The following is a 23,317-nucleotide window of genomic DNA, read 5'->3' as shown; positions in this document are numbered from 1 at the left end:
GTTAACTATTTTTTCATACATAGCCTCATTTCCCCCCATTCTTGGGAACTGTTTTTATTACAAAAGCTACCAGCTCACAGGTGTCATCCTAATCAGAAAGGCTACAGACTTGAAATGTATATGTCTTCTCTTCTCTCCTCTTTTTGCTAATGGGTCATAGCAACTCCATAGGGCCTCAGAATCCTTCTCAACACAATATTCCAGATAGACAAAGAACCTGAGAGGTAAAGCTCTTGACCATCTTTGAATTCAATAATAAATCAGGAAATTCACTGTTACATTTTAAATTACTTATTCAAATACTAAGACATTTTTATTTAAAAACATGTAAGCAACTAATGAAAGAACTATAGAATATTAAGAAAATAAGGTGCTCCGTACCATATACATGGTTTGTATATCTTTTCTCTTAAAGCTTCACCATTTTCCCCCAATAATTGCCTAAATGGAATCTAAAGATAATCAGAGTATGATCATCTGTGATTTCCTCTCAATATGTATAGAAATAATAATTTCTTTGACATAACCAAAGATACTTGTAAATACTAGAAGGTGAGGAAATTTCCTCTAAAAAGGTAATCCTGGAAAATGAGGTAGCATACGACCCAGAAACTTTTAAAACCCCCTTCCCCAATACTTACCATTGGTTATCCCAAGGAATACTGAAGAATGGACATGAATTGAAAGTAAAATCAAACATAGAAAGCCCATTAGATGTCCCGCGAGTCTGTGCCACCTTTTTGGGTACAACAATATTTATGTGAAGGACCCCTGTAAGAGCAGCCTTTGACACCCCATATTAAGCTCACAGCACTAAAGTGTGCCCAGTGGGGTATCTGACCAACACACTCATAAGATCTTTCCCCTCTTAAACCTCACCTGGAAGATGCCAGAACAATAAAAACAAGCTCAGGCATAGAAAGAGTCCTAATTTCCACATAAAATAGCATCTACCTTTTCCCAAGCTAATTCTGTAAGGTAGCTTATGTACAAATATATAAATAACTGCAACTTTATCATAGTCTCAATGAAAAATCAAAATGGTAGCAAGCAAGAGAAGCATCCTAGCATCCTTGGCTCACTGAGTGCAGTGTTAGCAGAGATGAGCCAAGCGACTTGAGGCTCCAGAGTCAGCTTACCTAAATCCCCTCCAGTCTCCTGTGGTGGAGGGACGATGGTTGTGCTGTGCAGAGCCAGAGAATTCACTTACACTAACTGCCCAGCAATCATGCGATGATTTAGAGCCAAAGGTCAGAAAGAAACTTTCAAGTCATACCTAATATTTGTTATCACACATATTCAGAGGAATGAAATGCTCTAAATGTGGCAGCAAGTGTTCCAATGCAGCTACTTAAAATGAGCTAAGTCTCCTTATATACAGGCTCAATTACTTTTCAAAGATTTTTACTCCAGTACTGTAGCCACCTAGCCAGAATTTGAGGGGTTTAAATCATGAGGAGGAAGATGAGAGAGAACATGCCTTTTAATTTTTAGAAGAGAATTTACTGCTTTTCTTAAATTCATTAATTAAGGTAACGTACTAGTAGTTAAACATTTACTAACATTGTATATGAACTATAGATGAGATACATATTGACTTCATTGCATATGAATACTCAAATAGGGAGCTGCTAAGCCTTGAGCCTTTAATGCCTGCGTATGAAGCCGCCTTCAGGCTTTTAAGCCGCCCTCGATAGCATGGGTCTGTACAGTGACATCTGCTGAAGTGTTCCACCAGACAATACCCATTACATCCCCTGATATCAAATTACCCTCTTCCTCAACACTCTGATTTCTTCGCAATTAATGAGCAGTTTACTTTTAAGGAACCATATCATTAAACTAAAAGTACCTAAAGCATCACAAAATAGAAGGTTTAAAACAAACTTTTCTCAAAAAAAAAAAAATGTGAGTTAGAAACCTGGTTTATACGAAACATCGAAGGATAGGCAACAAGATAATGTTATTTCCCTTTGATTTTTTTGTTTTGTTTTGTTTCAACGTTTAAAAATTTTTTTTTAGATTATAGTAGACCTACAATGTGGTGCCAATTTATGCTGAACAACAAAGTACCCAGTCATACATACATATACATTCTTTTTCTCATATCATCCCCCATCGTGTTCTAAATCAAATGCTGAAGATTCCCAGAAACCCCATCTGGTAACTTAAATATCAGGTTATGCATCAGGAAGTGAAAATATTCATGTATGTTTTCACACAAAGATATCTGTGTTGTATATTAAACCAGACAGAATTTGTTGCTTTTTATCAGTGCAGTGTATTCACACACCGGAATGTTCATCTTGGACTCAAGGGCTAAATATCATGACCATATATGCTATATCTGCCCTCCTAATGAGTCAAAGGCTTTCTGAATTACTAATGACCCATCCTCCAATTACACACAGCTAATCATATGGGGAATTACTATTGCCCTGTGTAATTGCTGACCAACTGTCGGTATTTAAATGGCAAGTGATTCTTTTTTTTTAATTCATGTTTTATCAGAAGAAAAAGTATAGGAAAGATAACAAGTCAAGAACAAAAACAAATCTTTGGTAAATCCATTTTGAAATGAAAAGAATATGAAGACCAAAAAAAATTTTTTTAAACTATAGAACATATAAAATAAACAATAAGGGTTAAATTCTTTTAATTCATCATGAGCTTATCTACATACATGATGCATATGGAAATAAATATAATAAATATCAATCTTTTGTCTCTAAGTCTACTTTGTGTCTTATGTTTAAAATTCACTTTTTTTTTTTTTGGCTTTTTAGGGCCTCACCCACGGCATGTGAAAGTTCCCAGGCTAGGGATCAAATCAGAGCTACAGCTGCCAGGCTATACCATAGCCACAGCAATGCCAGATCCGAGCCATGTCTGCAACCTACACCACAGCTCATGCAATGCTGGATCCTTAACCCTTTGAGAAAGGCCAGGGATCGAACCCACATCCTCATGGATACTAGTTGGATTTGTTTCTGCTGAGCCACAACAGGAACTCCCCAAAATTCACATTCTATCTCCATATGTCCATAACTTTTATGTTGCAGAGCCACCAAAAAAAGAAAAAAATAATAAATAAATCTAATTTTGGTTATGTCTATTTAAGCCTAAATACTATTTTTCCAAAAATAAATTTAATTACTATTTTATAAAGATTATGCCTCTATTTGTACATGTAAATTTACACCACAGAACAAGATCAGTTTGCAAAGATTATTAAAAACTACAAATATACAAACAACACATTTACCACAACATTCAAGTGATTATGTTACTATCAAGAAGACTTTTTATTTTCAAATAAATTATTTGGAAACTCTTTAAAAAGTTTATGTAGTATTATTAATGTAAAGGAAAATTACTATTTTACTTACATGGTGTCTCTAATAAGAAGTGAACTTCCCAATTTGAAACAGGTTTTATCACCTTCACAAAACACACGTCTCATAGAAAAGCTCTCTCCTAGGTCAAAACCTGTGAAATGTGACAAATGATTTAATCTGGCAGTTTATTTTTTATTGAATTATAGTTGACTTACAAAATGTGCCAATTTCTGCTATACAGAAAAGTGACCCAGGTTTGTGTGTGTATATGTATTTTTTTTCTCATATTCTCTTCCATCATGTTCTATCTCAAGAGATTGGACAAAGTTCCCTGTGCTACACAATAGGTTCTCAGTGCTTATCCATTCTAAATGTAATAGCTAATTCAGATGTTTTATTAAATTTAATAAACTCAGAGAGATATTGATTTGTTATGCCACAATTCTTTAAAAAGTTTTATTGGAATATAGTTGATTTTACAAAGTTGTGTTAATTTCAGATGTATAGCAAAGTAAATCAGTTATACATATATCCACGGATTTCCTGCTTCCTCTGCTATGAGAGGATGAAATATATTTCAAAAGATTCAAGTATTATTTTATTTGACCTAGGAATTATTCTAAATAAATGATCATTGTCATTTACTGTAGTAGCTCTGATGGCTAGAGACAGAAAGTCAGTGAAGTAAAAAATACTACAGCAATTCAACTGAAATCTAAGCAGCCTTAAAAAAAAATCACACTTTGGAAAAATATATATTGATGCGGGGAAATGCTTGGATCTCAAATGCAGTATATGTATTATGATTTTGTGTGCATGCATGGGAGTGGGGGGAGGGTGGAGAGAGAAACTAGAGGATGAAAGGAAAATAGAGAAAGAGAAAGAAATACAGGAATGTTACACCAAAAGAGGAATGATGCCTATATTTGGACAGTGAGATCTTCTTTTTCATACCTTTTCTTTTTTCAAATTTTCTACAATGATTACAACTTTCGTAATTTTAAATACCTTTTGGTCTCCAAGAGGATGAGTTGTTTGTGGTCCTTAGGTTAATATAGAATTCTGTTCTCAACAATTTTTGTGTATCATCCATCTTCTTTGCCTTCAGTTTTTAATACTGATATTATCATCTTAAATTACAATGTCAAGGAGCCACCTACCACACACTACATGTTTGGTGATGATTTTACACAAAAATGCCCCTTCGTAAAGGATTATAATGCTTACCTGAAACTTCAAGTTTATCTCCATTGTCTTGTGTAAACTGATGCTCCTCTGTTCTCAGTACAGGACACTGCTTTTCTATTTAAAAAAAAGAAAAAAAAGGGTATTGAGGATTTTCCCCACATTTTCTATCATTTTTTCAAATAAATTGAATCACATAATATAATCAGAAATGTAAGATAAAGTAGAAAGACATTAAACCATTTTATTAAATTTCTTTTAAATGAGGATAATAGTATTACCCACCTCAGAGTTTGTCCATGAAGATTACCTGTGGTTATTTATATATGTGAAGTGCCTGGGACACAGGGAATTCTTGTCAGTGGGAGCTATTTTTACAATTACCACTCCTCTAATGTTTTAACTGCTGCTACATGGTTGGCATTAGGAAATTATCTAGCTTTAAACTAGATATTAAAATTTCCTATTCAAAATATATTTTAATATTAAAAGAAGTGATCTACTATTTTAACACAACCTGGATTCAGGTTTTGGCATTAGGTGATTTTAAACTATATAGCAGGAGTTCGCATTGTGATGCAGCGGGAATGAATCCAACTGGTATCTATGAGGATACAGGTTCCATCACTGGCCTCTCTCAGTGGGTCAGGGATCTGGCGTTGCCCATGAACTGTGGTGTAGATCGCAGACGCAGCTCAGATCCTGTGTTGCTGTGTCTGTGGTATAGAATGGCAGCTCTATCTCTGATTCAACCCCTAACCTGGGAACTTCCATATGCCACAGGTGCGGCCCTAAAAAGCAAAACAAATAAACAAACAAACGAACACTTTAGAGCAGAAGAAGACTGCAATAGACTAAATGCATCCCTCCCCAAATTCATATGTTAAGGTCTTAACCCCCAATGTGACTGTCTTTGGAGATGGGGCCTTTGGGAGGTAATCAGGTTTGGGTGAGGTCAGAGGGGTGGAGCCCTTGTGACCGGACCAATGTCCTTTTAAGTTGGAGAAACAGAAGCTCTTTCCTTCTCTCTACTCTGTGAGGAAAGTAGAAAGACAGTTCTCACCAGAACCTGGCCATGACGGCAGCCTGTTCTTGGAGATTTTAGCTTCCAGTATTGTGTGAAATAATATCTTGTTTAAGCCTCCAAGCCTATGGTGTTTTTGTTAGAGCAGCCTGAACTGACTAAGGTGGCAACATAAAGGGAAGTTATATAAACAAAAGTAAAAAGCAAAAGCAAAGACCTCTGCCATACAAAAGTGGCCTGTAATGGAAAAAAAAAAAAAAAAAAAGGAAATGAAATCATTGAGAAAGTATGAATTAGGTGCTAAGGTAACTGATGATGTTCAAAGAAATAAAAGATAAAATTTGCCTCTACTCACAGTGCATCTGCATATTCACTGCACCACAACACACTACGATGGTCATGTACATGCATACACTAACTTCTTATTATCTGGGGTATGTTTAAATTTTATTCAGGCTAGATTCTAGGAAATTAATAGCTGATTCAGACAAGATTGCAGCCAATTTTTAGAACACGTCATGGTAGCTATATAAGTGGACAATTCTTGAGCTGAATTGATGAAATGCTTCAGCATCATGCAATCACAACCTTAATTTTCCATGTCTAAAATTCATGTTTAGGTTTAATGTCCTTAATGTTTTTATGACAGAGAGGGGATAAACTGCTGAAAACCAAATTGATCTCCTGCTCTATGGAAAGTGGAAACTACCGATTCCCCAGATCAACCCCTCAGCCCCTCAGCTCTTCATTTAACAAATGTATCACAGACTTCAGGAGTGGTGACAAGGCATCAGCTTAATATATTTAACCACAAGAAGAAACCAGATGATAAATAGTGCTACCACTTCATCAAATTTAAAAGCTGCAATACATAAAACTGAAATTACAGCACTGAATAATTTTAGAGATTACTTAGTTGCTTTGAAAATTCCTATCTCAGAGATCTTAACATGATTGCAGGTCCTAAATAATAACAAGATTAAATATTTTGTAAACACTACCCATTTTTTAAGAAAACGGAAACCATTTATCTGAGTTCATCATCATTTTCATAAAAACCAAGAACCTCATCAAGATCTCTACACTGGAAACTAGGGAATGTTGCAGAGAGAAATTAAAGTCCTAATTAACTGACTGGATTAACCAAATATTTAGACTAGAAACCTCAATATTTTTAAGTTGTCAATGATCAATTTTGTCTCCAGATTTAGAGCAATACCAATTAAAATCCCAACATGCTATGTGTGTGTCAGTGTCTGTGTGTATGTGAAAACTGACAAGCTGATTCTCAAAGTTAAATGGAACTCCAAAAAACTAGAATGGCTACGGTAAAAACGAAAAGAACAGGCTGGAAAATGTGCACCATCTGACACCAGGGATTTTTTTTTTTAATGCGGACTGGTGCACATACAACAAGGTCAATGGCACACTGGGCCTAAACACAGACCTGGGTACATGTGGTTTCCTTATCTATTACAAAAGGGCCACTGTAATTCAATGGGAAAAGAATGATCTTTTTGGTCAATGATCTTGGGTCAACTGAAAGTACACAGAAAAACACTGAACCTTGACCCTTACCTCACACCATGCACAGAAATCAATTAGGGATGATCTTAGATCTAAATGTGAAAGTAAAAAAATAATGGACTGTAGAAAAACATAAACTTGAACTTGGGGTAGCAAAGATTTCTTGATAAGGATACAGAAAGTACTAAAGATTGATAAATTTAGACTTCATTAAAATAAAAATCTTAATATTCAAAAGACAACATTAAAAGAGTGAAAACACTAGCCACAGACTAAAACAATACCTATATCCAAAAAAGCATCACATGCAGAACATACAAAGAATTCTCACAAGTCAATGAGAAGACTGAAAACCCTATTTAGAAATGTGCAAAACAACTAAGTATGTCACAAAAGAGAATATCCAAATTGCAAACCTGTACAGGAAAATGTGTTCAGCATCATTAGTCATCGGGGAAATGCAGGGTAAAAACCACAAGGAGATACCACTAAATGGCTAAAAATTGGAGACCACCAAGTCTGATGAAGATGTGGAGCATGGGAGACTTATTTTTGTTTCTTGGGAGTGGAAATCAGTGCAACCACTTTAGAAAACTTGTCAGTATTTTCTAAAGCTGAAATCTATGGCCTGGAAATTCAATGACCCAAGGAAGATGGGTACAAAAATGGGTGAGAATGGGTCTTTTAGAAGAGAATATTTCTTGTGCATTACTCAAAAGAATCTAATAAAACTGGAAATGACCTAAATGTTCATTGACAAGAGAATAAATGAACAAATTGTGGTTTATACATTGAAAAACTGAGGCATTAAAAAAAGAATGAACTACAACTATATGCAATGGCCTGGATGAATCTCATAGACATATTATTAAGTGGAAAAATACCATTCCCCAGCGAACATAAACTGTATAATTCCATTTATATGAAGTCAAGAGACAGACCGATCTGTATCAGAGTATTAATTACCTTGGAGGGGGTGTCAACTGGGAGTGGATTACAAGAAAGCCTTCTGGGGCTCTGGAAAGTTCTGTATTTGGATCTGAATGGCAGTTTCACCCATGTGTGAATGCATATGCAAAAAATCATTACACTGTGCACCTAAGATTTGTTGACTTCAGTGTATGTAATACCTCAGCATAGTGAGGAAAACAGCATGTCTGTGAGAAAATGCTTTAAGCTGAAAATGATTCTAGTCAAACAAAAAAATACCAAAATTCTGATCAAATTGTTATAATGACTTTGAAAGACTATATGATTGTAATACATGAGGTTAACTTTAAATTCTTCACAATATGTGTAGGGAAACTCCAATAGATAGATGACTGTCAAAGCAAACATCCAGACAGTGGGAGGAAATTGCTACCATGACATACTGGTAATGACCAGAAGGTATGTTAGCCTACTGCCAAGTTGGAAACAGTATATATCTTATTTAAATTCTTTTGAGGACTTGATGAATATATGATGTCAAAGTAATACATCTGTCAGTTTGAAGTGAATAAAACTGAACATTTCCAGTAATACTTATGAAAGTATTTCTTCACTAAAACCTTTAGTTTATGACTATCAAATACAGCTTTATATCTTTAGAATGTGTGCTCTGTTGTGGACAGCTAAGCAATACAAATGAAAACCAAATTACTTCATTTAAGTGAAGTAATTCAAACAGAGAAAGACAAATATATATGATAACACTTAAATATGGAATCTAAAAAAATGTTACAAACAAACGTATTTGCAAAAGAGATACAGACTCACAGACATAGAAAACAAATTAACAGTTACCAAAGGGGAAAGGGGAGATGAATAAATTAAGGAGTTTGGGATTAAAATATACATACTACTATATATAAAATAAACAACAAAGACCCACTGTATAGCATGGGGAACTATATTCAACATCTTGTAATAATTTAAAATGGAAAATGAATGTGTATATGTATAACTAAATCACTTTGCTATACATCTGAAACTAACATAATATTGTGAATCAACTATACTTAAATTTTTTAAAAAAAAATTTAAAAAGCAACAAAATATTAATTATTTGTGGGTAAGATTCAAGACCTAATAAGCTGCATGCATGAGTCTTAGGGTCCGCTGCATAAAAAAGGTAACGCAGTATAAGTGGCTATCAAAAGTTGGATATGTTAATTTCTTTAAGGAATGGCATATTTTAATATAAAGTAAAGTAAGGTTTTTGTGTAAATGTGTGTGTATCTTGAAGAACTATTGATAAGATGCAAATATCCAAGCATCGTCAAGTGGACAGGAGACTCTCAGCAGCAGTGTCATTTCAAAGGCTCTCAGGAACCTTTCAGAAGTAATTACTAACATTTCACCACCAAAGATGCACTGCTTAGGGGACCCCAATCAACAGACCTTTTGAAATAAAAATGTAGACATTTTTGACAAACCCACATTAAGATGTTGTTAGTGATCATCAGACCCTCTTTCCCCCCGACTTGGCTTGAAGAATCTGGGCAGCTTATAGGGTTGGAAAGACACTGAAAGGGAACAAAGCAACCAGAAAGAAAGGCAGCTAGTCAGATCCGGGGAAGATTATCTAGATTTCATCTAAATTATCTAAAAAAATTACATACATTTTAAAAAGATTTTTACCCTTCTCTCCCTCTTAAAATTAGAAACCTAAGCACCTATAAACAAATCTTTCAGAAGAAGTTATATGACTTTTTCCCAAATCACACAGTGACTCAATGGCAAAGCTGAAATAAAATTCATTTCCTATAGTCTTTTTTTTCTCTGTGTTGAACATTCTTCTCAAAACCATATTCTAAACAAAATGATAGAGTAACCTATGATATTCTCCTCATTCTTTAGTAGAAATATATTTTGTCCCTACTCTCAGTTTGAAACTTGCTTTTGAAAAATCACTTGTTCCCTTAATCCCTAAATCCTTATACCATGTTATCACCTGCTAGCTGGGCCTCCTATTATATTGCTAAGCATTCTAGTCTAGAGATTAGATCATATGTCTTTTGAAACATACTTTTCCTATCATTGTTCTGGTATTTTTACTCACAGAAAAATCTTCAGTTTACTCTAGTACTCATGGAAGGAACATTGAATTCTTTCTTTCTCCTCTCAAATAGCTAAAAGTCCAGACCAGTTAAATCCATTCTTCTAATTTTCCATTTTTCCAACTGATTAACTAAAAGATGTGTGCATTTTGCTGATGCTCATACAGAAAATGACTACTTTCCATGGCCCCAGAGGCCTCTGGCCTTAGGAAAAGCCAGGAGATGAGGTCATTCCTTGGGCACCATAAAGACATGGGAAAAGTCAAAATTAGAGGCATCCTGCAAAAGTAAATGTAAATATGTCTATCATATCTTTACAATTTGTAGAGTGTTCTTAGTATTTCTCAAGTTATTTAATAAACCAGTTTGCTGACTGCAAAGAAAGGAAATATGTAATTTGTCTAGTGGATATGCCAGCTGTATTTTAATTTTGCAAAGTTTACATTTCCACACATTTGTACTTAAATAAATGTATTAGAATACCACAGTATTATAATATTAAATTACCTGTGAATTAAGACTTGTTCAGAGGTCTCTAGGGAAGATACATAACTGAAAGACATAAATTCAGAAGCCTACCTATTCACAGTCCTAGAGGCAAGCTTTGACCATCTCCCAAGAAGTCTCACAGGGTAGTACTTATTGCTTTGGTGAATTTACCAAAGTTCAAGGTCTAGACTTTGACCCTGCAGGCTCAGAAATCAGGCTTCGGGAGTTCCTGTCATGGCGCAGCAGAAGCAAATCCAACTAGGAACCATGAGGTGGCAGGTTTGATCCCTGGCCTTGCTCAGCCGTGAGCTGTGGTATAAGGTCTCAGACACAGCTCTAATCTGGCATTGCTGTGGCTGTGGCACAGGCTGGCAGCTACAGCTCCAATTAGACCCCTAGTCTGGGAACCTCCATACACCATGGGTGCGGCCCTCAAAAAGACAAAAGACAAAAAAAAGAAAGAAAGAAATCAGGCTTTGACAACACTTAAAGCACAGGTCCATTTCTGAGTACCACATGGCCTCCACCTCCTCCTCACTCACTAGACTCCAGTACCCTCAGCCTTCTTGTTAATTCTCCCACATGCCGTGCCTCAGGGCCTTGGCATGTGTGCTCTCCAAGTGCTCATGTGCTTCACATCCTCACGGCTTTCCTGTCTCTGCCTAACTGTCCATACCCGAGGCCAGCCCTCCATGTTCTATATAATACAACAGCCCCTTCTCTCTTCATACCATGTAGGATCCCCAAATACAACAAATAAAAACATAGATGCCCAGTTAAATGAATGTCAGAGAAATAAAAAAAATAGCATATATATTTCTGACACAATATATGGAACCTACTTATACCAAAATTTTTTCATTATTTACCCCAATTTCAAACTTAACTGGGTGACTGGTTTTTCACCTGGCAGCCTTACCAACATGCTCATACCTTTGGAAGCCAGATAGGATGGTAGCTTGGACGAAAAAGGTGATAGGGAAGAGGGCAAAGGGGGAAAGAATTGAAATATAAGAATCAACAGGGAGTTCCCGTCTGGCTCAGTGGTTAACAAATCCGACTAGGAACCATGAGGTTTCGGGTTCGATCCCTGGCCTTGCTCAATGGGTTAAGGATCTGGCGTTGCCGTGAGCTGTAGTGTAGGTTGCAGATGTGGCTCGGATCCTGCATTGCTGTGGCTCTGGTGTAGGCCGGCAGCTACAGCTCCGATTGGACCCCTGGCCTGGAAACCTCCATATGCCGCGGGAGTGGCCCAAGAAATGGCAAAAAAAAAGAAAAGAAAAGAAAAAAAAGAAAAAAATCAACAGGACGTAATAATGGCTTGAATGGAAGGAGGAGGGACAGTTGGCTTGCTCAGCTGGATGGAAGTTTACTTCACTGAAATGAATACCCTTGGAGGAAGAAAAGGAAGTTTGAACAAGGAATAAATTCATCTGCAGTGGAAGAGAGAAGGCGTTAGAAATGTTAAGTTTGAGGTGCTGTTAAGAAATGTGGGTATGAAACGCAAAAGAGTCAGGCTGTGAGTAAACGTGGGAGTGCCTGACAAAGAAATCATACTTAAAACCACAGAGATGGGTGGGATTACATAGGGAGTGAGGCCAGAAGCGAAAAAGGACAATGGCTATCTCCTGAGTGACAGCAACGTTTCTCTCTCTTGTCCATTTTTCCTGCTTTATTTTTTCTATTTCTTCATATCTTCAGAAGTATGCACAATATATTGCAGAACAGTTAAATCTGTCCAGTTCTACAGCCATTCTATTTATCACTCTTCTTTTTTTTCACTGAAGTGTAGTTGATATAAAATATTATGTAAGTTGCAGGTGGGCAACATAATGATTCACAATTTTTTAAAGTTATACTCCATTTATAGTTATTATAAAATATTGACTACATGTCCCTGTGCTGTACAACATATCCTTGAAGCTTATTTTTTATATAACAGTTTATACCTCTTAATCCCCTACTCTACATTACTCCTCCCTGCTTCCCTCTCCCCACTAGTAACCACTAGTTTATTCTATCTGTGAGTCAGTTTCTTTTTTTGTTATATTTTCTAGTTCATTTTATTTTTTTATTCCACACATAAGTGCTAATATACAGTATATTTCTTTTCTGACTTACTTCACTTAGCACAATACCCTCTAAATCTGTCCCTGTTGTTGCAAATGGTAAATTTTCATTTTTTTTATGGATGAGTATAATTCTTTGTACATATATATATATACACACATATACATACGTGTGTATATATATATACATACACATGTATGTATATGCACCATATCTTCTTTATCCATTCATCTGTTGATGGACACTTAGGTTGCTTCCATATCTTAGCTGCTGTAAATAGTGCTGCTATGAACATTTGGGGCGCATGCATCTTTTTGAATTAGTGTTTTGGGGGTTTTTGAATATATACCCAGAGCGGAATTTCTAGGTCATGTGGTAGTTTTTAGTTTTTTGAGGAGCCTCCATACTTCTTTCCACAGTGGCTGCACCAATTTACATTGCCATCAACAGTGTAGGAGGATTCACTTTTCTCCACATCCTCGCCAACATTTGTTACATGTGGTATGTTTGATGATCGCCACTCTGACAGGTGTCACTCTTGTTTGCTAACATACATTAAGGAAAATTGTTTTTTTACCTTTAGGGACAAAACTCATGACAGAACATTTGTCTCAAGATCGGTGTTGGGGAAGACAAAGAGAAGTAATTTACTACAGACATAGAACTACTTTGTTTTCTTTTCATAAATGGATCAAAATAAAAGCCTTCAGGTGTTTTGCATTTTTGTAAAGGCTGAAAGACTTCCTGTTCACAGAGGCCTTTCATTTAATTGCTACTAGTTGCCCTTAGGACCCCTGTACACTTCATACTTTGCTAATACCTCTGATAAAGGATTATAGGGTATCCTAGGTTGGGAGAAAAACAATGCTTAACAAAAGAGGTAAAGAACATATAGCCGCCAAAATATGGAAAAGTGACCAACGAGAAAAAAAAATAGGAACACAGATCTTTTAACAAAGAACTAACGAGAGGTCACAGAAACATCATTGCTTATTTATATATATATATATAAAGCTATTCCTCCTTTGGAGAATACCTACGTAGGAGCTATACTTTTTATTTAATAATTGTGATGCTAGGAGTTCTGTCGTGGCACAGTGGTTAATGAATCCGACTAGGAAACATGGCCTTGCTCAGTGGGTTAAGGATCCGGCATTGCCCTGAGCTGTGGTGTAGGTTGCAGAAGCGGCTCAGATCCCACGTTGCTGTGGCTCTGGTGTAGGCTGGTGGCTACAGCTCTGATTAGACCCCTAGCCTGGGAAACTCCGTACGCCGCTGGAGCGGCCCAAGAAACAGCAAAAAGACAAAAAAAAAAAAAAAAAAAAAAAAAAATTGTGATGCTTTCCTGCACCTAAAAATGTTGGAGTTATAAAGTACATCTGTCAGTAGTAGGACTCTTATATGGTACCATAGTGAACATGAAGAATTTTTCACGACACAAAATAAAATTCTCTACATGATAGTGTACCTTCTATTCTGAGTTTAAGAGTGCAGTGTGGGTCAATAGGTAAAAGCCAAATTTCAGAAAAATAGTTTTTCCTTGCAATCAATAGAAAACTAGTTTAAAAGGATGTATAATTTGGGGCCTAAGTTTATAATCAATTTCATCATACACTTGACCTAAAGATTTACCATAAGCTGAAGGGATGGCATTCTGTCACCTCTTTTTATTGAGTCTGGCTTTTTTTGCTACAAGTCATTACCTTGTTTTCTGTCTTTATTACTTTTGGTGATAACTCAGTACTTTTGCCTTAAATTAAGCAAAGTGGAGAAGAGGAACCATTATGATACATAAGCTTCTGTCCTAGAAGAAGGTTTTAAGAAACTGATGAAAGCAAGTCTTGAGACAATCTTTATGATTTATATTTGTATTAATATAACTCTCTTCCCCTCCTGCTTTGACAACTGAGCTGAACTGGCCACATTCAGATTGTTTATCTGCAGTGTAAAAATATGCAAATATGCCCTATATCATAATATCAACATAACAGTCAAATTGATGAAAGAATATGTAACTACAAATTCTAAATAGCTTCAAGAGTTTAACAGTCAAGGTGTTATTGAATCCCTCCACATTACTCTTGAATTCTGTCCCAACTGGGCCAGGATTGCAAGTAATCGTTAAGCATGCCATGGAGTTAAGCAAAGCGATTAAAAGACTCAACTTATCCTTCGTATATTTAAGTTTAACAGCAGACTGTTGACAACTTCACAGACTCCAGAGTTGAAACCCTAGCCTCTCCCTCTGATTTGTTATATTTTATTTTTAGCTGTACTCACTTCCCTCCGGTTAACGGTTAGTGACCACACGCGCAGGTCTGCACATGAGGAAACTAAAAAGGGAAATTGCGCTGTGAATCAGACACACAAGAAACATGAAGAGCCCTATCAGGCCATGCCCGGCATGTCATACTCTCCAACAGTCCTTATGACAGTGCTGCACAGAAATTTTCAATTAATGCAAATGATACCTGAAGTCAAGCCATTTCCCTGGCACCTTTTACTGTGTTTCACCAGCACTTCCTACCAAATGGCCTGATAAAAAAAAATCAACTCTTCGTTTTTTTCTTCCCTCATTTCCCTTCATGCTTCACATTATGTGACTCTTGTTAGCATTCAGATTAATTTGGAATTCACATTCTTGGGAAAATCTTTCAGAAAGATTAATTTGGCAGAATACATTGGCCAGAATATATGTATTTCGGTTGTCCCACACACCAGGTAACCTGATTCAAGAAGTGAGATACCAAAGCTACAAGATAAGAACATTCAGGGGAATCCCAAGAAGGGGAAGTTTCAGTTATACAAGATGATTCCGTTCTAGAGATCTATAGTGAACAATACTACATTATACACTTAGAAAATTGTTAAAAGGGTAGAGCTGATGTTGTGTTCTTACACCCCCTCCCAAAAGTCATTAAAGTCAAAATTAATTAACTAATTAAAAAGTACCTGGTAGCATAAGGTGGAAGATAACCAGCCAAGAAATAAAAATTTTAAATGAAAAGGAAATAGTGAATTATCCCAAAGGAAGAGTTTCTCCATTTTCCTCAGACATAGAGCATTGGATTCACCTGGGTTGCTGGTTAAAGATGTAAATTACTGAATCCCACTCCAAGATCTCTTGCATAACAGTGGAGCTCAGAGATCAATACTCCAGATGATTCTTGCTCACACTAAAATTGGAAAACCATTTATGCAGATCCTTCAAATCATTATTACCATCAGGAGCATTTATTATGCACTAGCATTATACCTAGAAACTGATTCATTTTCCTTTCAAACCAAAAAAAAGTCCTATCCCCTCTGATTAAGTAGCAAATTGCATTACCTACTCATCTCTTAAAAGGAAGAGATGTAAAAATATTCAGAAGAGTAGCAACATTATCAGAGTAAACTCCCTGCCCTATGTACTTCTTTTTGCCATAAGCCACTACTGATTTTTCTGAAAAAAAAGAAAAAATAAATAAAATAAAAAAAAAGAAAGAAAGAAAGTTTTTTTTTTTGCCCTCCAAAGAAGTATGACAGCCACAGGGCATCATTTGTATGGTGTTAGAATATTCAAACTTTCATGTAGATTATTTATGAAATGTACCCTGTGAAATTAGTAAAAAACTGTAAAGACCGACAAGACACTGAGAGGCTCAGAAGTGTTGTATCTTTATAAGAGATTGTTTTTATTTTCTGAATGCTTTAAACTCAAAAGTCTCTACTAGGATGTGTTTATACCTGTTTAGCAAAAAATATGAAAGAGATATTTAAAAGACCAAGCACAAGACACACAGTCTAAGAACACATCTTCACCTGGGACCATGGCCAGAATACATCACAAGTCATCCTTTGCACAGAAAGAGCATAGGAGTTTCTCTTTGCTTAGCAAAGGGCTTTTCACTGTATCTACTGCAACTTTGTAACCGAAGTAGATCTCCATCAGGAACTTAACACCTATTCAATGTTCAAGAAAAGTCTTTCAAATTAGCCACATAACCATTTTAAAAAATCTAAAGTGGAAGTAAATTGCCTTCAAGTCCTTCAGAAATATTTATGAGGTTGGTATTTAACAATTGCAAGTGAGTATTATCTATCTAGTTTAAAAAGTGCTCTCACGACTGGTTGTCTTTGGTTCACCTCATCTGACACTACAAAACTGGCAATAATTAAACTACATTTCCTTTCCTATTTCCTATTCAGTTTTTCACTTTCCCTAATTAACCTTATGTACATCCCTGCTTTCCTAACTGGTGATGGGTTTCCATACTTATAATGTGAATAACTTAGAATTTAAAGAGGAAAGGGAGAAACATACACACAGATGCACATTCACATTTATATTTTTAACTATCAATGAGAGAAATAAAAGGCTATCTAGACTAATATGCATATGAAAACATGAGGTAATTTTAGACATTCTCGATGTGTGTTGTCAAGGTCAATGGGGAAAACATCTATTTCCACTAAGAGATTTAATCTATGGCCTCTTCAATCTCAACAAGATTTTAATCATTTTTTAAAGTAAAGATTATAAATAACATTTGGGGACTAGACAAAGAGGTGGCCGGCATACCTGGCTTGTCCCTAACCGTCACGGAAGTGGAAGCAGGAAGCAGGAGAAGTGCTGCCCAAAGCCAAAGTTTCCAGGAGCCAGCGAGCCTCATGGTGCCTCGAAACCATGGGAACCAGTGGCCACAGATCTGCAACAAAACAAGACATCTGAATTGAGCTTACTGGATACAGTTCCTTTCATCATTATCTCAAGAAAATCCTCATTGCCAAAGAAAATACAATAGATTTTTACATTATTATGATTATATAACTGTATATCTGATTTTATATGTACAATTAGATATTATATATTAGTATACACCTTATTACGCATGAAAGAGTTTGGAAAACACTTTCAGATTAGTTCCTAATTATCAATGTTCATAAAGCCTCCTATAACTTAAATTTCTTCTTTTAAATTTTTTAAAGTCATACCACTTCCAACGATTTGTATATATCTTCACCTTTTTTTAAATCCTGGTAAAATACACATAACCTGAAGTTTACCATCTTAAACACTTTGAAATGGATAGTTCACTACCTCCACATTGTACCCTCACCATCTATAACTTTTCATCTTGTAAAACTGAAACTCTGTATCGATTGAACAGTACTCTCCATTTCTCCCTCCCCCAGTCACTAGCAATCACTATTCTGTTTCCTGTCTCTACGAATTTGACTACTCTAGGTAACATATAGGTAGAATAACGCTGTATTCATCCTTTTGTAACTTTCTTTCACTTAGCATAATGTTCTCGAGGTTCAACCATATTGTAGCATGTGCCAGTATTTTCTTGCTTTTTAAAGCTGGATAATATTCCACTGGGTGTATAGACCACATTTTTGTCTATCCATTCTTCCACTGATGGACACTGGGCGCTCCCACCTTTACGTTATTGTAAATAATGCTGCTATGAATATGAATGTACAAAAATCTGTTCATGTCCTTGTTTTCAATTCATACCCAGAAATGGAATTGCTGAATCATTTGATAATTCCACTTTCGATTTTCTGAGGAACCACCATACTGGTTTTCCAGCAGCTGCCACAGTTTACATTCCCACCAACAACGCACGATAATTCCAATTCCTCTAATCCTTCCACAACATTCTTATTATCTTGTTTTTATTTTGTTTTTTATTTTTTGTTTGTTTTAATGGTAGCCATCCTAAGGGATATAAGATGGCATCCCAGTGTGGTTTTGATTTTCATTTGCCAAAGGTCTAGTGGTGTAAAGTGTCTCTTCTTAGTTATTTGCATATCTTCTTCGAATACATGGCTATTAAAAATCTTTTGCTCATTTTTTAATCTGGTTGTTTGTTTTTTGTGTGTTGTGTTGTAGGAATTCTTTATATATTTTGGATATTAACCCCTATCAGACTTGATTTGCAAACATTTTCTTTCATATTGTGGGTTGTATTTTCACGCTGTTAATTGTGTCCTTTGCTACACAGAAGTTTTCTTTTATCTTTATGCAGTTTATCTATTTTTTTCTTTTTTTACCTGTTCTTTTGGTGTCATATATGATGATTTGTTTTTGAAATATAATTATATTATTCATAATTCTATTTTCTCTTCTGAATATCAGTGTTACATACTTCGCCTTAACTGATATCATTACATTTTCTATAAACTTAACTATGTTGTTACTTGATTGAATAGTCACTTCTACTGAAAGGATTATTGCACACGTGAAAAGCAGTTTTTCCTTCTGTTAAAAGAAAAAAAATAGATATATGCAATTCCTACCTCATTTGAGCCTGCCATTGGCATCATTTCTAACTTTAATGTATTACTTCCCCTAATTATTTGTCTTTCTGAATGTAGATTACTACTTTTTATGTACTACAGTAAAGATTTAGTAAATAGAATCCCTGTAATGGAAAAGTTACACATTACTTAATTTTTTATATTGAAGTAACTAACATGGAAACAAATCATAACTAAAAATATAATGGCTCTATCAGTGTTTCTAATAATTGCAGTATTATTAGAATTGCTATTGTAAGAGTTTTAAACATATAATGTTCTTTATTTTTGCCATAATTCAAAGTTTATTCAAGCCATGTATAAAAGAATGCATCATACCAATGCCTAGATGTTGTCAATAGACACTCTAGAAAAAAACTAAAGCCACCATCCTTGATGTTCTGCGTGTGCCAAATACCCTAAGATCAGCATTTTAAAATTAATTCAAGAGTTAGATATTTCTGGATGAATAGCTAGAAACAGTAATTGCAATGTTAAAACCATATGTGTGGTTCTAAATATCAAACAGCTGGTTTTATGCCTTATTTCTTTTGAACTCTCTCATCTAGCTAAAGTCGTAATCCTCATATGACTTTGCAAACTTATTCTACCTATTATTTCAAGTCAGTTGATTATGTTAAAGCAATTAATTATATTTCAAACAAATGAACTCACAAATATTGATCTAAGTTTCAGAGAGAGCCTTGATTTTTTGCATTCTTAACCAAAGTGTTTTTTATGAATCGATAAATTAGCAGCGTAGGACAATAGATAAGACTTCCTGTCTAGGAGTTTCCTGGTGGCTTGGCAAGTTAAGGATTTGGCATTGTCAAGGCTATGGTGCAGGTTCTATCCCTGGCCCAGGAACTTCTGCATACTGCAGGCATAGCCAAAAAGAAAGAAAGAAAAGAAAGGAAAAGAAAAACTTCATGTCTGGACTCTGCCACTTACAAACAAGTCAAGTCCTATAATTTCACTGTTTTCATTTATTCATCTGAAAACTGGGAATAATACCAACAATAAATTATTGAGTACCTAGAAAGAGTATGGTACAGGGCACTGAACACAGTAAGTATTCCCAAAAAGTAGCTGTTATGATAATTGTTTCACATATTTATAAATAATAATTAGAAAAAATTTATAGTTATATTTATCTACTCTGCATGAGATTGATAGTGACATCTGAACAATGTAGAAGTGCCAAAGCGTTCTAAAAAATTGTGTTTACTGAAGCTTTGGTCCATGCTTCAGCAGCAAAGAACCAGAGAGATATAGAGCTGTTAAGTATTTGAATTCAATCCTGAGGTCTCCCAAATATTTTAAGTCACTTAGAAACACTTAACTTCATTTATTCAAAGTGTTTGAAGAATAGATGTTATGGTCAGTTGACTTAATGTTCTAGTTACTAAAGAACTGCTATTTCACCACTCTATTGAAATATCTCTGGCCATGTTTGGCAAAACTTGAAAGAAAAATCCTCTTCCCTTCACATCTAATTCAACTCTCCATGGCATTTCCAGTAGTTGACCACTCCTTCCTTCTTAAAACCCTCACTTGCATTGGCCTCCCTGTCCTCATACACACTGGTATTTCCTCCAAAAGCCCCTTCTCAGATCTTTTTTCTACCTGATTTCTCAACGTTGGTATCTATGACCCTCCTCTCCTGTCTCTTTACAATGTCTCTTAGGTAATCTTACCAATTTTCTCAGCTGTAAGCAGTAACTGTCAGATGATGGATCTAAAATTTACATCTCCATCTAGTCCTCTTCTCTGAACTTCAGACTGCATCCAGCTGCCTACTCAATATTCCCACTCAGAGGTCACACAGACATCTATAACTTAATACAAATTAAATTCTTGATTCTTACACACACCTAGTTCCTCTTATGCTCTTCCCAATGTCAATAATTAGGCCCCACCAAATTCTCCAACTAGATACTTAAGCACCACATGGATTCCTCTGCCTCCTGTATCACCGTCTCCCACTTCCAAACCATCAGCCAAGACATGGAAGCAACCTAAGTGTCCGTTGACAGAGGAATGGATCAAGAAGATGTGGTACATATATATATACACAGTGGAATATTACTCAGCCAAAAAAAGAAGGAAATAATGACATCTGCAGCAACGTGGATGGACCTAGAGATTATCATACTAAGTGAAGTAAGTCAGAAAGAGAAAGACAAATACCACATGATATCACTTACATGCAGAATCTAAAAAAAAATGATTCAAATGTATTTATTTTCAAAAACAGAAATAGACATAGAAAATGAATTATGTTTACCAAGGGGAAAGGTGGGAGGAGGGATAAATTAGGAGTTTGGGATTAACATATACCCACTACTATATATAAACAGATATCCAACAAGACCTGCTACACTGCACAGAAACTATATTCAAGATTTTGTAATAATTTATGAGAAAAGAATCTGAAAAAGTATATGTGTGTGTATGTATAACTGAGTCAATTTGCTCTACACCTGAATCTAACACAATATTGTAAATCAACTAAACTTCAATTAAAAAAAAAAACACATCATATCAGTGTTACCCCAAACACATCTCAAACCCACCCATTGGTCTCCAGTCCTCTGCCACTATCCTAGCTCAGGTTGCCCCAATGTAGACTTCTCTCCAGCTCCCTGACTGACTTTTCATCCACTATGGGCACCTGACCAAGTTCACTCTCTACATAGTAAGAGAGAGCTTTCCTCCAAATCACAGCTGGATCGTGTCACTTCCCTATTTCAAACTCTTTAATGTTTTCCAATTGCACTTTGAGTGCACTCCTGAAGTCTTTCTATGGCCTAGAAGCCCCAAATACACTGGCCCTTATTCATTTCTCCAGCTAATGTCTTATTCCTCAAACACCCTGACTCTTTCCAACCTCAGGGCTTTTGTACATGCTATTTCTTCATCCAGGAACACACTGCATCCTGCATCTTTCATTTACAAATGTTACTATGTGGAAGGGCCCTTCCCTGACCAATAAGTGCCTTGACTCTTATTCTCTAGGTCAGACTCTTCTCTACACACAAGTTTATTGTCCTCACTCAACTCTAAGCTCCTTAAAGGCAGGGACTATGTGTCTTGTCTATCACTAGAGCCTGGTGCCTATCATAGTACCTAGAAAAGCAGGGACTCAATAAATATTCTTTGAATTAAAAAGTAAGAAACTAAAAGAAAATCATAGACTTGGAGAATAGACTTGTGGCTGCCCGAGGGGATGAGGGAGGGAGTGGGAGGGATCGGGAGTTTGGGATTATCAGATACAATTTAGAATAGATTTACAAAGAGATCCTGCTGAGAAGCATTGAGAACTATGTCTAGATACTCATATTGCAACAGAACAATCGGTGGGGGAAAAAAATGTATACATGTAAGAGTAACCTGATCCCCATGCTGTATAACGGGAAAAAATAAAATTAAATTAATTTTTTTAAAAAAAGTAAGAAACTGACAATTTTTAAATCTTGAGACACAGTGAATTATACCTTTGTTTAAATCTGTTGACAATAATTTAATCTTTATTTTATAATTCTTAAGGTATTTCAGACTCTTACATATTTCAAGGGTCATTATAATATATATCTTTTCTTTTTGTATTTCCTAAAATGTGTTTCCTATTGGAGGCTTCTGTTGTTCTGATGATCCTGATGAGAGATGTATTCTACTCAGCTAGGGACATTTTAAAAAACCTTTCATCAAAGTTTCAAAATTAATCCTTGTATATGCTAAAACAAAATAAACAAAACAAACCAACAAAACTCCTCCTTTCCCAGATCATTAACCTCTGTTGCTGGCAATTCCAGGATTGACCCCAACAAAACTGTCAAGGGCAAAACTTCCCTGTAGTCTTTCTGGACCTTTCCCCCAAACCATTCTCCCTGTTCCCAGGTACCTGCTATCCTCAGGTTGCTTTTTGTTGTCCTCAACCCACCTCTGGTACCTGCCCTGTATTTCTTGATTCTGTTTTTTTGCCCACCATCAAAAAATCTCCTTCCTCCTCAAAACTTGCCTGTTTTCTCTCCAGTCCTCTCAAGTTACAGCTGGGTGACTATCAAGATAGTTTTACATATGAATCCAAGCCAATGTTATCACAGCTTGATGTGCTGCTCTTCCCAGGTAAGATTTAAACTTTCACCTTCAATGCTTTCCTCATGGAGTGACTCCTATAGAACCTCAGGATAATATATGCAAATACTGAGGTTTCTAAGAGTCTTTAAATCACTTTTTTTCAAACTTGTACAAAGATGGCTCTCGATGCATTTTAAGAAGGCTATGGAGATTACTGGTCACACACATGGTCTCATTTTCTGAAGCAGAATTTCTTTTGTATATGCTATTTT

The 23,317-nt window shown here is 35.8% G+C and overlaps 1 protein-coding gene across 1 annotated transcript in view; it reads right to left on the bottom strand.

Moving 5' to 3' along the window:
- Positions 1–23,317, bottom strand: part of COL19A1 (collagen type XIX alpha 1 chain) — a 357,863-nt gene that overhangs the window by 326,528 nt on the left and 8,018 nt on the right. Inside the window, 3 exon segments of the mRNA XM_003121272.5 lie at positions 3,390–3,489; positions 4,566–4,640; positions 17,239–17,365. Of these exon segments, the coding sequence (XP_003121320.4) occupies positions 3,390–3,489; positions 4,566–4,640; positions 17,239–17,329 (266 nt within the window). The 5' untranslated portion in view covers positions 17,330–17,365.

This window comes from Sus scrofa, chromosome 1, assembly GCF_000003025.6.
Source record: "Sus scrofa isolate TJ Tabasco breed Duroc chromosome 1, Sscrofa11.1, whole genome shotgun sequence".
In the NCBI taxonomy this organism is placed as follows: Eukaryota; Metazoa; Chordata; class Mammalia; order Artiodactyla; family Suidae; genus Sus; species Sus scrofa.
The sequence above is the reverse complement of the archived record's forward strand: the minus strand, read 5'-3'. Positions and strand labels throughout refer to the sequence as shown.